The sequence below is a fragment of the Marmota marmota genome, unplaced genomic scaffold, assembly GCF_001458135.2.
Source record: "Marmota marmota marmota unplaced genomic scaffold, marMar, whole genome shotgun sequence".
Classification (NCBI taxonomy): Eukaryota; Metazoa; Chordata; class Mammalia; order Rodentia; family Sciuridae; genus Marmota; species Marmota marmota.
In genome coordinates, this window is record NW_026000173.1 from 319,851 (window position 1) to 334,780 (window position 14,930).

At 34.4% G+C, this 14,930-nt stretch overlaps 1 protein-coding gene and 2 pseudogenes across 1 annotated transcript; 2 read left to right on the forward strand and 1 right to left on the reverse strand.

Annotated features, from left to right (window-relative positions):
• The first annotated feature begins 2,034 nt into the window (after positions 1–2,034).
• LOC107159895 lies at positions 2,035–2,699 on the forward strand (annotated as a pseudogene).
• A 1,131-nt stretch (positions 2,700–3,830) lies between these two features.
• Clec6a (C-type lectin domain containing 6A) lies at positions 3,831–14,269 on the reverse strand. The gene is made up of 6 exons (XM_048787835.1): positions 14,074–14,269; positions 13,609–13,698; positions 12,046–12,147; positions 8,743–8,894; positions 6,235–6,350; positions 3,831–5,155 (listed from the first exon to the last, which is right to left on the reverse strand). The coding sequence occupies exons 1-6, from the start codon at positions 14,102–14,104 to the stop codon at positions 5,011–5,013; spliced, it is 636 nt and encodes a 211-aa protein (XP_048643792.1). The 5' UTR covers positions 14,105–14,269; the 3' UTR covers positions 3,831–5,010.
• Positions 14,270–14,695: 426 nt separating this feature from the next.
• Positions 14,696–14,930, forward strand: part of LOC125611937 — a 545-nt pseudogene continuing 310 nt past the window's right edge.

Sequence of the window (14,930 nt, forward strand, 5' to 3'; positions counted from 1 at the left end):
AACAACCTACAAGAAGTTATCCAAAAATTCTACTCAAGGGTAGAAAACGTCCCAGAATCTACATACATATCACAACAAAAACCATTCACATTGCTCATAGCTCAGGTTACAGTATGTGCAGTACTACGAATGTCCTTTTTCTAGTTGCTTAGCCCCTTAAAGTCTCCTGCTTCCTTCTGCCAACACCTTGAGCCCAAATCAATCTAGGTTCAATTTAGATGGTATTTTGTTCTTATATCACCATACTTTCAGTGAAATGGAAAAGAATATATACAGCAAAATTTGCTTTTAAATGTATCCAAAAGTTTAATATGTTGCCTTTTAAAAGGAGAGATGGTTTAAATAAGAAAGAGCTTCTAGGCAGCAGGTTCCTAGTGTTCTGAAATATTTCATTTTTAATATGAGCAATGATATTCACATGATATATACATGATATATAGTTCTTCATTAATTTTATAGAGTTTTGCAAACATTCTATGTGGTTAGTATGAAGTAGAAAATACCATAGATGGCTTAGTATGACCTAATATGTCAAAGAGAATAAATCTCACCAAAATCTAGAACCTCAGTGAAGTTTCTGGCATCCAATTATATATATTTCCTGTCAAGACACCCCTACAAAGTGAAAGATAAGTTGTTGAATCTGTAAACACCTATCACCAATGTAAACACATAATGTTTGTTGGACCACTATGAATTGGGGAGGGATTTGTGTGTGATATTTTGCTCAGTTGACATCAAATCTTACAAACTTTGAGACATTGAGCATAAAAGAAGGGTTGCCAACTTATCCAGGATGCAGGCATGAAGTTCTGCCAGTGCTCACTAACGATCCAGAAGTTCCAATATGGCCAAAGTGTCTGTGGCAGATCAAGAGGTTGAATCCATATTGTCAAACCTATTTAAAAGCACATCTGTGGAACTTTTAGTTCTGAGTAAATGTATGCCCTCTTTGATAATTAGTTTCTTTAAAAAAATAGTTCTTGGCCTACTATTTGGCCCTAGTAGAAAAAGAATACCTGATCACAGAAGACCATCATAAATTGTTTTAGCTGATCCATCAATGTAAATATCAGAGCATTTTTAATGGGATTGGGCATAAATTGGTTTAATGGGCTAGTGACTCACAATCCCAAAGTGCTTATTTCTATCACAATGCAACCTCTCCCTCAATCCTCATATTTGTCATGATTGTCTGTGGGAGTCGAGGGAAGTTTGGCTTACAGATCAATATGCTCAATATTTGACACTAGCTAGAACTAGAGTGCTGAAAGTTTTAGCTCTACACAGAAGTAGCCCCAATGGTCTGTAACAAATGGAAATCCCCCCACTGAGAGTAACTCCAAACTGTAAATACAATAGTAGACTTTACCTAGGGTAAAAAGTGGCTTGAGATACAGATTCATATCAATTCACGGCCAATGCCTGATGACTGACTGGGTGGTCAGGGACATGGGAGTGTCAAGCTTGTGGAAGGGACATCCAGGAAGTTTATGGAAGACATATGAGATTATGTCTCTCAAAATAGATTCAGAGTATAAAGATACTTGTTATATTAATATGCTCCGCTGAAGAAAAAGGTTACTCATTATGCAATTTCTTATTATACAGAAAACGAGGATGTAAGCTTTATACAAGCCTAAAATATTATTATCCTCTCCAAATGCCCACACAGTTTAGCCTTTTTTCTGGACTAATGCAAATCCAAATAAGTAAATAAATATTGTGATAAATATTGGAGAATTCTCGTGAAAGCTAGGCTTGGCAAGGAGCGCTTGGCAGGAGCGCGCATGCTAAAGTGGGGCAGGAGACAGGCAGGGAACCACCATCAAGGGGTCTGGGTTTGTCACTTCTGGAATCTCTGCAATCCGTTGTCGCTGCATCCTCACTTTGCTGCCTTGACTGCCTGCAACCTGGTGCTGATCCTGCACAGGTGAGAGCACCTGGAACCTGGAGAATTCTTCAAAGGCTAGCACGACCTCGGACCATAGCCTGGTTGGCCACGAGGAATGCTGGTTAGGCAGGCACTGAGAGATGCTAGCAAGCCATGAATTTGATATCTGCTTTACCTGGGTGCAGAAAAGGGCAATCTGAACCCTCTGGAAAGTGCTGAATACCATTGATTAGATGTGGCTGCCAGCTGCAGGTGGTGAGGATTGGGAGCCTCGATGAGCCACACTATGGGAGTCTGACTGACCTCAATAAAGCACAAATTGCTGCCAAGAAATGGAGGCCCACCTCCAATGGATCCTGATCATCCCTGCTACAGCAATTTCAGTAAGGATCACATATATGCAGGCCTTACTGAGGATCAGCTACCCTTCTGTGAAAGTGTGAAGAACACTATTGCCTAAGTTCTTCTCTTCTGAAATGAATAAATCCCTCACCAAATCAAGGAGGGGAAACGAGTTCTGACTGCCATCCATGGCAACAGCTTTAAGGGCATCAATGAGCATTAGGAGTGTCTCTCTGAAGAGGCCATGATGGAGCTGAACTTGCGAATTGGGATTCCCATTGTCTATGAATTGGACAAGAACTTGAAGCCCATCAAGCCCATGTAGTTCCTGGGGTTGAAGAGACCTTTGGTGGAACTGTCGCTGCTCAGAACAAGAAATAAATGCAAAACAGTACACACTTGTACCAAGGAATGCCCTGCCCATCCTTTCCTCTGCACCTATCTCCTGCATGTATCACACTGACCACATCTGTAGGCATTTTAAGTTGCAACTGCTAATGGGGAATGGTAGCTTTCATTTTAATTTTAACATTTAGTCTCCTGCACCCACTCTCTTCATAGAATCTAGTCAGAATAGGACCCTGGGACACAGATTGTCAGTCCAAGCCCAGGTAAGGCTCCTCTTATTCGGGAGAGTTGAAGTTGTGATTCTGGCTTTTTCTAAGTGCCATATAAGAACCTCCTTTAGAACAGAATAGGGAGGAACTAATAAAGAAGAAGCATGAGAAGAGAGACAATTTATGTTCCTGAGATCCCATTCTGTACTATACTGTAGTCAGGTCTTAGGGTGGGGCAAGGGGAGGGAGCCTCTAGTTATTCCAGTGAAATATAAATGTAGTAACTCACATGGCAATTTAAAAAAAAAAAAAAGGTATTTCCTCCCTGACCCCAGAGGAGCTAGTTCTAGAAGGTTGGTATCAATACTGAATTAAGTTTGTGTTACACTTACTTTCATAAAAAGAAAAACATGTATATATATAATACCACCCTTCTCGTGTTTCTAGTGGTGATTAAATAGTCCCACTTGTGATTACCAGAAAATAAGCCATTTCTCACAACACGTGGGATAAGCTCCTTGGCCTCTAAGGTGTGTATATCTTTCTATATATCTTAGAATTCCTCCTCTGCCTTGTTTTGTAGTAGCAAAATGCATCTTGATCATGTGTAAGTGTGTCTTTCACTCTGATTTCTGAACCATGTTCCAGTTGCTTGGCCCTGCCACTAGGGGCCAGTACTCATTTTAAGCATAACTGTACAAAATTTTTTGTCCAGATCAGTATGCCAAAAGAGTGATATGAAATTTAAAAAAAGAAGAAGAAAATGTAATAATATGCATATGTCACATTCTTTAAGTGAAATTCAATATGAAATTTTCAAAAGAATATCCAAAAGCCAATTCTTGTGAAAATTTTAGAACACCATAGACTAAAAAGAAAATATTCTTGTAATTAGCATTACGTAAAGGGAAAAATAATGAGATTAACAAATTTTATGACCTGTTGGATTTAGCCATAATGATAACCAAAGTAAATGTATAGCCTCGAATGTTTTGCTAATTACAAAAAAAAAAAAAAAAAACTAAAAACTATGGATTCTTTTATTTTTTTACAGTTATTTATTTTAAGAAGCTAGAAAAATAAGATACAAAATACAAAGGAATAATTAATAGAAGAAGGAAATATGGTGGAATAGAGAAAGGGTACATTTTTTAGCAACTCCGTGGCCTGGGATTCAAGCAGAAGGAGTGTGGCTTCTCAATGAAGTGGGGGACAGAAGGGATTCACTGAAATTCAATACTGGATGGTAAGAGAATCTTAGAGACACAGAAAGTCAGGTTCTTTGAACATAGGACAAGAAAGAGTACTTTGGAGCTAGGCTGGAGGCACCAGCAACACCAGTTTATCTCAGAGGGGAGGAGTGACTGGCAGAAAGAGACAAAAACAGAGTGAATAAATTTGGCACAAAAGAATCTGTAGAACAGAGAGACAGTCTGCACGATAATCTGTTGTTTGAAAAGTACTCTGCATTTCTTGGAGAGCTGAAGCAAAGGGCCATCTTGAAACACCCACATTGTGGCTTTCTGCTTCAGAGCCCAGGAGATCAAAGTAGGCTGTTTGCTGTGTTTTTCTCACCTAACCAGTGGAGTATAGCCAAAGTTATGGCATGTAACTGTTAAGGCTAGATGATTAAAGACATTGCTGCTTTCATTTGTGTTCTTAGGTCACTTGTTCTAGAGGAAGGTGGCTACTGTATTGTGAGAACATGCTAGTAGCTTGAGAGTGATTTCCATATGATGAGGAGCTGAAGCCCTTTAACAGCCAATGCTAAGTTACCAGCCAAGAGTGAGCAATCTAAATTAGATCCTTCAGCCCTTGTTAGTCCTCCAGAAAACTGCAATTCTAATCACAATCTTAATCATAGGGATTTCTCTATGGCATTTTTAGTAACAGAGGCATAATTTTCAAATAATGCTGTCTTATAATTCTTCTAACAAATAAAATAGTGTAATCTCTGGAACAAGGAATGCATGTGGAAGTATGTATAAAGAAAGGTGAAAAAAGAATAAATAATAAATGAAAGAGCAGAACAAAGGGAGAAAAGACTTATTCTATTATTAGTGGAAAATGAGAAACTAGAAGAGGATTGATTAAAGTGAAAAAAGCAGGGGAAGATGTCCATAAATCTCTGTGACACAAGAATTGCATGTACATTACAAATAATTATCATTTTATGATGGGTCTGAATTTTCATGGTGTCAATGAATAAATTGATACTCATAGGTAAATCTTCTTCATCTCACATATTGAATTCCTTTTAGAATCACAGAAAACATCATTCCAACCCCATCCTCTAGATTCCCAGAAAACTATTGTAGCACACTGCTCTGCAGAAAAATTGGGCTCATTTTGGTGCCAGAATCTAAAGAGAAACAAAGGTAAATAGAATTATTCAATGAATGCATAGTGACTGATCAGAAAGTATATAAGTTTGATGTCTAGCAAAATTGGGTTGAGAACATTGGGAGAGAACATTCTAACAGTTTCTACCTTTTCTCATACTGCCCCTCACCAAAAATTTAAGTATGGAAGCACATTTTCATGTGTTTGTCTAACATTCTCCATGATGTGGTGAACCTCAGCCTGCAATCTGATGTTGACTTCCTCCTCTTTACAGAGCCATTTTCCTGACCTAGCTTATTAACAATTTCTTTCTTACCAGCACATCATAGAAGCTTCCTCTTTATATCCATTTATAAACAAGCATTTACATGCCTCTTGATAAGCTTCTCTGTTCTCATACAGCTGCCTTAAATGAGCATCAGGTACCTGAGTCTAAACATAAATAAGTTACCCTGCCTCTCAGGAATACACTATGGAGCAGGGCTGGGTAGTTGGTCATTAGTTTTGGAATTAAAGACAATTTTACTACTAATTTATCTTGCTATTAATCAAATGAATTAATCTTCTCAGGGATTAGATTCCTCATCTACAAAAACAAATCTTAATAAAGGTGTCTAGATAACTCACAAGATTGTGTGAGAGTAAAATAAGGTAGTACATAATTAAATTCCTTTTTAAAGGCCACAAAAGTATAATTACATAATTGTTAAAATTACACATAGTTCTAACCCAGATATTTTGAATATTACTTATTAGAATTAATTTAAGTGGCTACTTATGTTTACAAGTCTATAGAAAACAATGCAATGACTAAGAGCACCATTTTTGGATAGCCATGGGATTGAAACAGAGTTTCTCATCATATTCATTCAATAATCTTGAGCAAACTTTTTCATTTTTCCTCTGAAAAGTGAATTCTAAAACAGAGAACTTTTCTTAAAATTTAAGAGTGTTCACTTAGTAAGAATTTAATAATTGTTAGATTATGTTATCATCATTATAATTATTAATATTAATAGTCTCAAGATATTAACAAAATTTCCTAGATTTTCTAAGTGTACAAGGTCCTAAATTTCATTAATCTAGGTCTGAACTCACCTGACATTTTTTTCGAAAGGTGTATGATCAATCCATTGCCAATTATTATTCCCTTGTGGATCAGAGAGCCCCAGAAAATAAGAAAATGTTTCATTCAGCTGCTGGATAATGAAATTCTGCATGAAAAAAATAGGACTTAATAGACTTTGGAATTTCCTTATTAAACAGAATAAGTGTTTTTAATATCCTCTAAAGTATACTAAGAAAACACAGGATGCAAGGAACAGTCACATGGTGGCACACTAACCAAATATGCAGGCAAAAAACATCATCATTGCAAGGAGAAAGTGCTAACCCATAAATTCCCACCATTCATTCTTTCCTTTACCAAGAGACAGAAGGGTTTTAAATGGCCATAAGTTCATTTTTGTGCTTTTGACCACTTTTTTATTTTATATGTTAAGATGCTGTGATGGTTAGTTTTATGTTTCTATCAGACTGGGCCAAGGGGTGCCCAGATTAAAACTTTATTTCTGGGCATGTCTGTAAGTATGTTTCCAGGTATTATTAGCATCAGAATATGCAGAATCAGTAAGTAGATTGCCCTCCTCAGGGTGGATGAGAATCATCCAATTTGTTGAGAGGAACAGAATAAAAAACAAAGGAAGGTATGATTTGTCTTATATTTCATATTCTTTGCAATCAATGATTCCTGGACAAAGTTATGAAATAAATTTAGTAGTGTTCAACTATAAAGTAATAAACATGCTTTAGGGCAACAGTAAAAAAGAAAAGAAAAAGAAAAAGGAGGAATTTATCCTATTTTCTTTGCTGTCTGCCTGACCAAGCTGTTATACCATTGGCTCCCCTTATTTTCAGGACTTCAGATCTGAACTGCAGTTACATCACTGGTTTTCTTGAGTGTCCTGAAAATTCAGCAAAGTTGCAGGATACAAAATCAACATACAAAAATCAGTAATATTTTCTTACACTAACAATAAACATAAAATAAGAAATTTATTTCTTCCTTAATTTTCTTTCTGAAAAGAAAATTAAGGAAGAAATAAATTTACAATAAAATCTAAAAAAAATACTTAAAAAAAAACTTAACCTAGGTCAGGAGAGACATTGACAAAGAAAAATAAAGAAGACACAGATAAATGGAAAAGCATTTCATGTTCATAGATTTGTAAACTTCATATAGTTAAAATATCCATACTCTCCGAAGCAATCTACAGATTCAAAGTGATCCCTATCAAAATCCAAATGTCATTTTTTCACAGGTATAGGAAAAAATCTTAACATCCATGTTGAATCTCAAAGGACTCCTGATAGGCAAAGCAATCTTTAAAAAGAAAAACAAAGAAGACTCCTACTTTCTTATTTCAAAATATATTCCAAAACTGTTTTGTAATCAAAGCAGTATAGTAATAGCATGCAAACAGACATATAGACAACAGAAAACAATCAGAGTCCAGAAATAAACCTTGACATATGTGGTCAAATTATATTCAACAAGGTGCCAAGACCACACAATGGAGAAAGGATCATCTCTTTAATAAATGATGCTAGATATACTGCATATCCAAATACAAAAGAGTAAAGTTGGGCCTTTATCTATGACAAACACAAAAGTTACCCAAATATTTCAAAGATCTGAATGTAAGGTGTAAAACTGTAAAACTCCTAGAAGAAAACATAAGGGGAAATCTTCCTGACATTGGAATTGGCAATGTATTCTGGAATATGACACCAAAAGCACAGGTAAAAAAGCAAAAATATACCAATAGGACTATATCAAACCAAAAAGCATCTATGCAGCAAAATAAGCAAACAACTAATGAAAAAGTAGTCCATTTAATGGGAGAAAATATTTGGAAATCATAAATGATAAGTTGTTTATATCCGAACTGCAAAGAACACATACAACTTAACAACAGCAAAATAAGTAACCCAATTAAAACATGGGTGAAATACCTGACTAAACTTTTCTCCAAATAAATATATAAATGGCCAATAAGCATATATAACAATGTTCAACATCACTAAGCATTAGAAGAAGGCAAATGAAAACCTTGAGATATCACTATATACCCACTAAAATTGCCAGAATAAAAAGAAAAAACAGAAAATAGCAAGTGTTGGCATATGTAAATATATTCATATGAATGAATTTCATTCCACCTTAAAAAGGAAAAAAAATGCTGTTACAAGCAACAATATAGATGAACCTTGCAGACATCATGCTAAATGAAATAAGCCAGTCACAGAAAGAGAAATATGATATGATTCCACTTACATGGGGAATCTAAAGGAGTCAAACTACAGAAGCAAAAGATGGAAGAGTGATTGCTGTGGCCTTTGTAGATTGAAAAATGGGTAGTTGTTGTTCAGTGGAAAGAAAGTTTCAGTTTTGCAAGATGAAAAATCCTAGAGATCAGTTGCACCAAAATGTGAACACAATAAACACAACTGAACTATGCACTTAAAATGGGTAAGAGTAAACTTTGCTATATTATTTGCTACAATTAAAAGATGTTTGATGAAAACTAAAGATGGAAAAAGTACCTGTTCTGCTTCTGTATTAATCACCACCAAATGTGCCCCCATTTCAGCACATTTCTCCTCGCTCTTAGCCCAAAAATGTTGTTCAGTAGAAATGAGGTAGCAGCTTGAACCAAATGGCTTCCAAGTACTTGGGCAACATCCCCAGACTTTTTCTGTATTATATGAAAGAGAAATGTGATTGCAAGGTGAGACAAATTAGATGAAAGAGATATGTTCTATACACATAAAACTTCCAGGATCTGTGGTTGTTATCTAGAGTTGGTTTCTTAATTCAGGTATTAACTTTTCTCTGAATTATATAATTTGGGGGTCATAGAATTGATGTTAAGTAAACATTCTTAAATATTAAGTCTTCAATATTGAATAAGTTAGCCTACGAAATTCCTCTGGGTTTTTTGTTTGTTTGTTTGTTTTTCAATAATTGACTACTGAGTTAGCCTACAAAATTCCTCTGTTTTTTTTTTGTTGTTTGTTTGTTTGTTTGTTTTCCAGTAATTGACTACTGGGGCTGGAGTTGTGGGTCAGTGATAGAGCGCTTGCCTAGCACATGTGAGGCACTGGATTTGATCCTCAGCACCACATAGAAATAAATTTTAAAATAATAATAATTGACTACTGTTGTTGGAGATTTTTTAGTCCTGTTGTTCCCTGTCTCTTATACATCATAAGTTCAAAGTTGTTTTGAAGTTTTAAATGACTAACACAGATGAATCTGGAAATCCAATTCTACTCATGGATCTTGAATAAGCCACCAAGTTTTAGGTTTCTGAAATGTAAATTATAACTATTAGAATTATGCCTCATTAATTATGCCTGATTAGAATTCTGGCTCTACCATTTATTTCATGTGTCTTTAAGCTAGTTATACTACCTCCTCCTCCTCCTCCACCCCTTTTATTTTTTCTTCCTTTTTATTAACCTTTTAACATTGGGTATCAAACCCAGAGCCTCAAACATTCTAGGCCAAATATCTACCACTGAGCAACTCCACCAGCCCAATATTACCTCCTTGAGTCTGTTATTTCATCTATAAAAATAGAAATAATAAAAGCGACAACTTCATGGGGGATTTAGTCACATAATACATGAAAAACATTATAAAAGATACTTAACTCAGAATAATTACTCAATAAATGTCACCTACCACTAATTTTATCACAGTATCAAGCAATTTAAAGTGTTTTAATGATCAGTTCTCTCCCTTTTTCTCTTAGAAGTATCAGTTTGTAGGATTGAAGAAATCGATACCTAGCCATATATAAATTCACTGCCATATTTTTTATTAGACATATACTCAGCATGACTTATACTATATGTATAATTTTAGCATAATATATATGTATGCTTAAATAATTAATTCTTTAGATTTGTTTTCAATTTTTACCAAGGTATGAAAATAGAGTGCTGATAATGTGACTCAGTGGTAGAGCATCAGTTAAGCATAACAAGGCACTGAGTTCAATCCTCTGCACAGCAGAAAGAAAACATAATAATATATGTAGTCTTCTAGAGGTTTTTTAAAATTTCACATGATTTGTTCATATTATTACACACAGACTTATGTTAATCATTTCTGTTGTTACATATTAAGTGATGAAAATCTATAGACTTATTCTTCCTTTAGACTTATTCTTCCTTTTATAATGCTACAAAATGAATAAAATAGACAACATATTTATCAATTCACTATTAGCTGCTTTTAGAACATTACTTATGCATTCCATTCACTAAGGATTCCTGCTTTTTACAATGCTCCTCAAAGTGCATATTAATGTATGAATTTTAAGATTTAATTATCTTTTTCAATGGTGGGTTTTGGCTTTGTCAATTAAGTTACATACTGAAACATTTTTCATATGTCAAATATACCAAATCTCAAAAAGTTGACCAAAAAAAATTGAAAACTCAGTGGCAAAGGTTTCTTAGAATTTGTGAGGTCCTGTGTGCAATCTACACCTACAACAACAAAATAAATATTCATTTTATAAAATTTATAAAATAAATATTTAAACTTGTACAACAAATATTATAAATATATATGTTCTTATGTAAATACTGATTTTAAATCCTTCAGCTATATGCCAGGGAGTGGTATAACTGTCAAATGGTGGTTACATTCTTCATTTTTTGAGGAATCTTCATACTGCTTTTCAGAGTGGTTGAACCAATTTGCAGTCCCACCAACAATATATGAATGTAACCTTTTCCCCACATCGTCTCAAACACTTATTATTGCTTGTATTTTTGATAATTGCCATTCTGGCTATAATTTTAATTTTCATTTCTCTAATTGCTAGAGATGTTGAACATTTTTTCATATATTTGTTAATCATTCTATGTTTAAAAATATAATTATATATTTATATATTTATAAAGATAAATATTATAAACATAAATATACATGAAATATGCTTATATATAAGCTTATATATTTATTTACTCATAAATATATAAATAAAAAATTTATAAATATTTATTTATAAAAGAAATTTATTTATAAAAATCCACTGTGCTAAGAAAACCATAGGTCAGGGAAAGCAAAGAAACCATGCTTTGGATTCCCTTGCAACATATTCTTGCCAAATACCTAAAAAGAAAAAAAAATTAACATCTCATAGAAATGGAAAGAAACATCTGCCTTCTCCTCATCTTTAAAAGGTTTTGCCATAGCAATAGGGTATTCATTACTCCTGAAAAACAAGAGTCTGACACCTGCATAGATTTGGAAGCATTAAGACCATAAGACCTCCATAGACATGCGCTTTGCATATCTTTGGTATTTTGCACCATAGTGTAAAGCAGGCAACAATCCTGAACCCAATTCTCCAACATCTGATGGTATTAGGAGTGTATTTTGGAGTGTGGTGATCTAAACCTGAAACAATCTGGCTAGTAATAAAGCTAGTGATAAGAATGAAGAAGGATAGTATTAATTGGGAAACTTACTTATCAAAAATGGAAATTTATTTTAATAAAGGGTGAAAATAATGTGGAAATTGTGAGAATTATTATTTCCAGAGTTAACTTGAGCAAACGTGTGGATGTTGACAGCATTCATCAAGATCAAGAATTTCAATATATCTTGATACACATAACTAAAGCCTGATATGAGCATATAAGTTTAGAGACATTTTGAAGATGTACAAGCAAAAACTCTCTCTCTCTCTCTCTCTCTCTCTCTCTCTCTCTCTCTCTCACACACACACACACACACACACACACACTAGAATACACCAACCTTGAGCTCAACCCTGAGTTTTCTCCGAGAAAGGGAAAGTGTAGATAAACATTGTAAATCTTTACCTGTCACCATTGTCCCTTCACTGAAGCAGATTAGATTTGAATGATATGTATGTAGTACAGACAGTCTTTTGTCATATTTGTTACTTGCAAAATGGTAAGTCACTGAAAAGGAAAGAAAAGGATGAGAATCCACCCATAGAGCCTCATGCTTTCTATCTGTACCAAGCCAGCTTACTTCCCACCCCACCACTCTTCTTCCTTATGCAAGCCAGTAGGGACCAGCCTGAATTATGCTTGCTTATATTCATTTATCTTACTTGTTTGTCTGTCTGACGATTTATTTTTGTCTCTTCCCCCACTATAATTTAAACTCTAGATTCTACAGCAGAGATTCTGTTTTCTACATCACTTACTTGCAAATACCTAGAAAAATGACTTGTAACAAACCATGTACAGATATTTATTGACTTCCTGGAAATCTGGTATACATTATTTTAGTAATCTTGAAGAAGTCACAGGTTATATGAATATTTTCTAAATACTTCTGATTGCATGTAGCTATAGATAAACATGGTATAAATAACAACCAAGGGGAGACTTTAAACATTTGGAGATATTCTAAATATCTATATGTCTCAAATAAAAACTACCTTTCTTGTTCATGGGTGTGCATGTTAAACAACATTAAACAAAATCTATTGTCTCTCAGGTCCTGATTTGACTCTTCAATACTATTTCTCTTCTTTCACTTTTGCCTACTACTAAAGATCAATACTTTTACAAATTTCTAACTTTCTCTTGGCCCATGTTTGGCATCCTGAATTTCTGCTTCTTGACTAATGAAATAACTATTATTAACTCTCTTCTCTCTTGCACTTGATCTAGAGAACCAAAATATTTTATAACTTTGGTGATAATGATCTGTGTTTTACTTAACATTGATAGATTTATTTACTTCTCAAAGGAAAGTTCATGTATAGCAAGACTCTGACATAGCAAGCAACTTTCACTCCCTTACAGACTATTCAAGAACTATTTTTATTCACCTTATCAGTGAATAGAAAATCAAATTATAGATTGGACTAAAAAATTATGTTTGAGTTTTCTCACACAATGAACTTGAGATATTTATTTATAGGCAAATGGAAAAAGGAAGGAATATTTTATCTCCTTACACTGTCATTATCTCATCTGAATTATTTTCCTCTCATATTTAAAGAGACACCCACATGAGTCAAAGACCCCTATCTAAACTATAATCATTATGAAAGCAATCAGAGTTGCCTTCCCAATACAGGGATTTTTTGACTAGAAAACACATGATCAATGGGGGACCCAGTATTGAAAGATGGTACCTTAGGGGATCTACAAATAACACCCATGCACCTGGAAGGTCATGATTCAGCAAATGTTAACAAAGCCAGATAAAGTAAATCTAGAAGACTCCCTTGTTGAAAGATAGAGAAATAGCAAGAAAGGTAGGAAGCAAAATCAAGAAAAGCATGCCATTCTGAGTAAGATATGACCTATTTGTAAGGTAAAGTAGGATGAATCCCAGGGAATCTTTACAGAACATGAGAGAGAAAGAACCAAGAAAAAATGGCACCTCAGTGCCAAACTTACCGACACAGCTCACAATGAAACAAGCACTGAGGAGTATGATGGAAATCAGAGCAATGGACCAGAGCTTCAAGGACCAGCAGACTCTCTTCTCTATCAGACCAACAAGACAAATGCAAACCTCTCAGGATAGATAACATTGCTCTGAAACACAGAGCAATCTGGACAAAATTCATCAGGCAACTGTAAATTCCATTTTCATATACTTTCTTTCTTATTATTATATTCTTCTACTGATCACCTGTCTTTCTTGAATGATTAATGTTGTCTTCTGTGTTCATGTTTGATTGCTTATTCTTATAAGTGTTTCTGACTCAGAGAAATTATTCTTTCTTTCAAATTCCCAATTCTACTGCCTTGGCACAATCTCTATTGCTTAAATCTGTCCATTTTCTACCCCTTCTTTCCAGATGACTCTTATCATATCATACATTTCTAACTTGCTATCTGGAGAAATGAAATACTCACCTCCACCTTGAGCTTGCCTTTCTTGTATCATTATGTGAGTCTCTGTGTGTTCAGAAGTTTCTAGAACCTTTTGTATCTCTCTGTCTCCCTGAAAATGTTACCCAGAGACCTGTTTTCATTCAAAGAGGCCAAGGCTCAGATAATAACAGCTCCACACTCTGATATGACTAATAAATGTCCAATGCTAATACACAAAGATCTAAAGTTTCCAGTGATTCAAAGACGTGGGAAAAACGAAAGAGGAAATTGAGAAACATACCCAAAACTGTTCCTGAAAATCTTAACAGAAATATTCAGATCATTTATTCAGTTTCTAACATGAAGTTTCTCATTAATTCCTATTCATTCCAGCATACAAAAGAAAACAAATTACATGCCCTAAAATAATTTATCTGTTGGCCTAAATAAATTGCTACCTAACACACCTTTATATTGGGTACTTCTTTTATGTAATGCTTAATTTCACATGTCCTAAGAAGTAAAAAAAAAAAAGTCTGGTTGAATCAATATGGCTTAAGGGTTAATAAACAACAGAAAGACCCATGAACATTGTTTCAAAACTGTGACTCAGGCTCTACAGCCATTTTCAAGACCCAAACAACCACCAGATGCTTTTCCCAGGATGGTGATTGTTGTACATGTTCCATCTTCCTCTGACTCTATGGCAATTAAGTAAAAACAGCAAGATGCATTTGGTTTCTTACAAGCCAAATATATATATATATTTACATTAAAATTACTTGCAGGTAATGTTTGTTATTTGTTAAACATTATAATTTCCTGCAGCAATTATGACATTCTCATTCTTCTGTAGAAGAAATATATATATATATATATATATATATATATATATATAT

What these genes read in the sequence shown, in the direction of transcription:
- Clec6a (XM_048787835.1), bottom strand. Translation starts at nt 14,104, where the DNA reads ATGATACAAGAAAGGCAAGCTCAAGGTGGAG. An exon ending in TTTCATTGTGAGCTGTGTCG is followed by an intron (nt 12,148 to 13,608) that starts GTAAGTTTGGCA and finishes TTTCCTTTTCAG; the next exon opens with TGACTTACCATTTTGCAAGT. An exon ending in TTAATACAGAAGCAGAACAG is followed by an intron (nt 6,351 to 8,742) that starts GTACTTTTTCCA and finishes TTTTTCATGCAG; the next exon opens with AATTTCATTATCCAGCAGCT.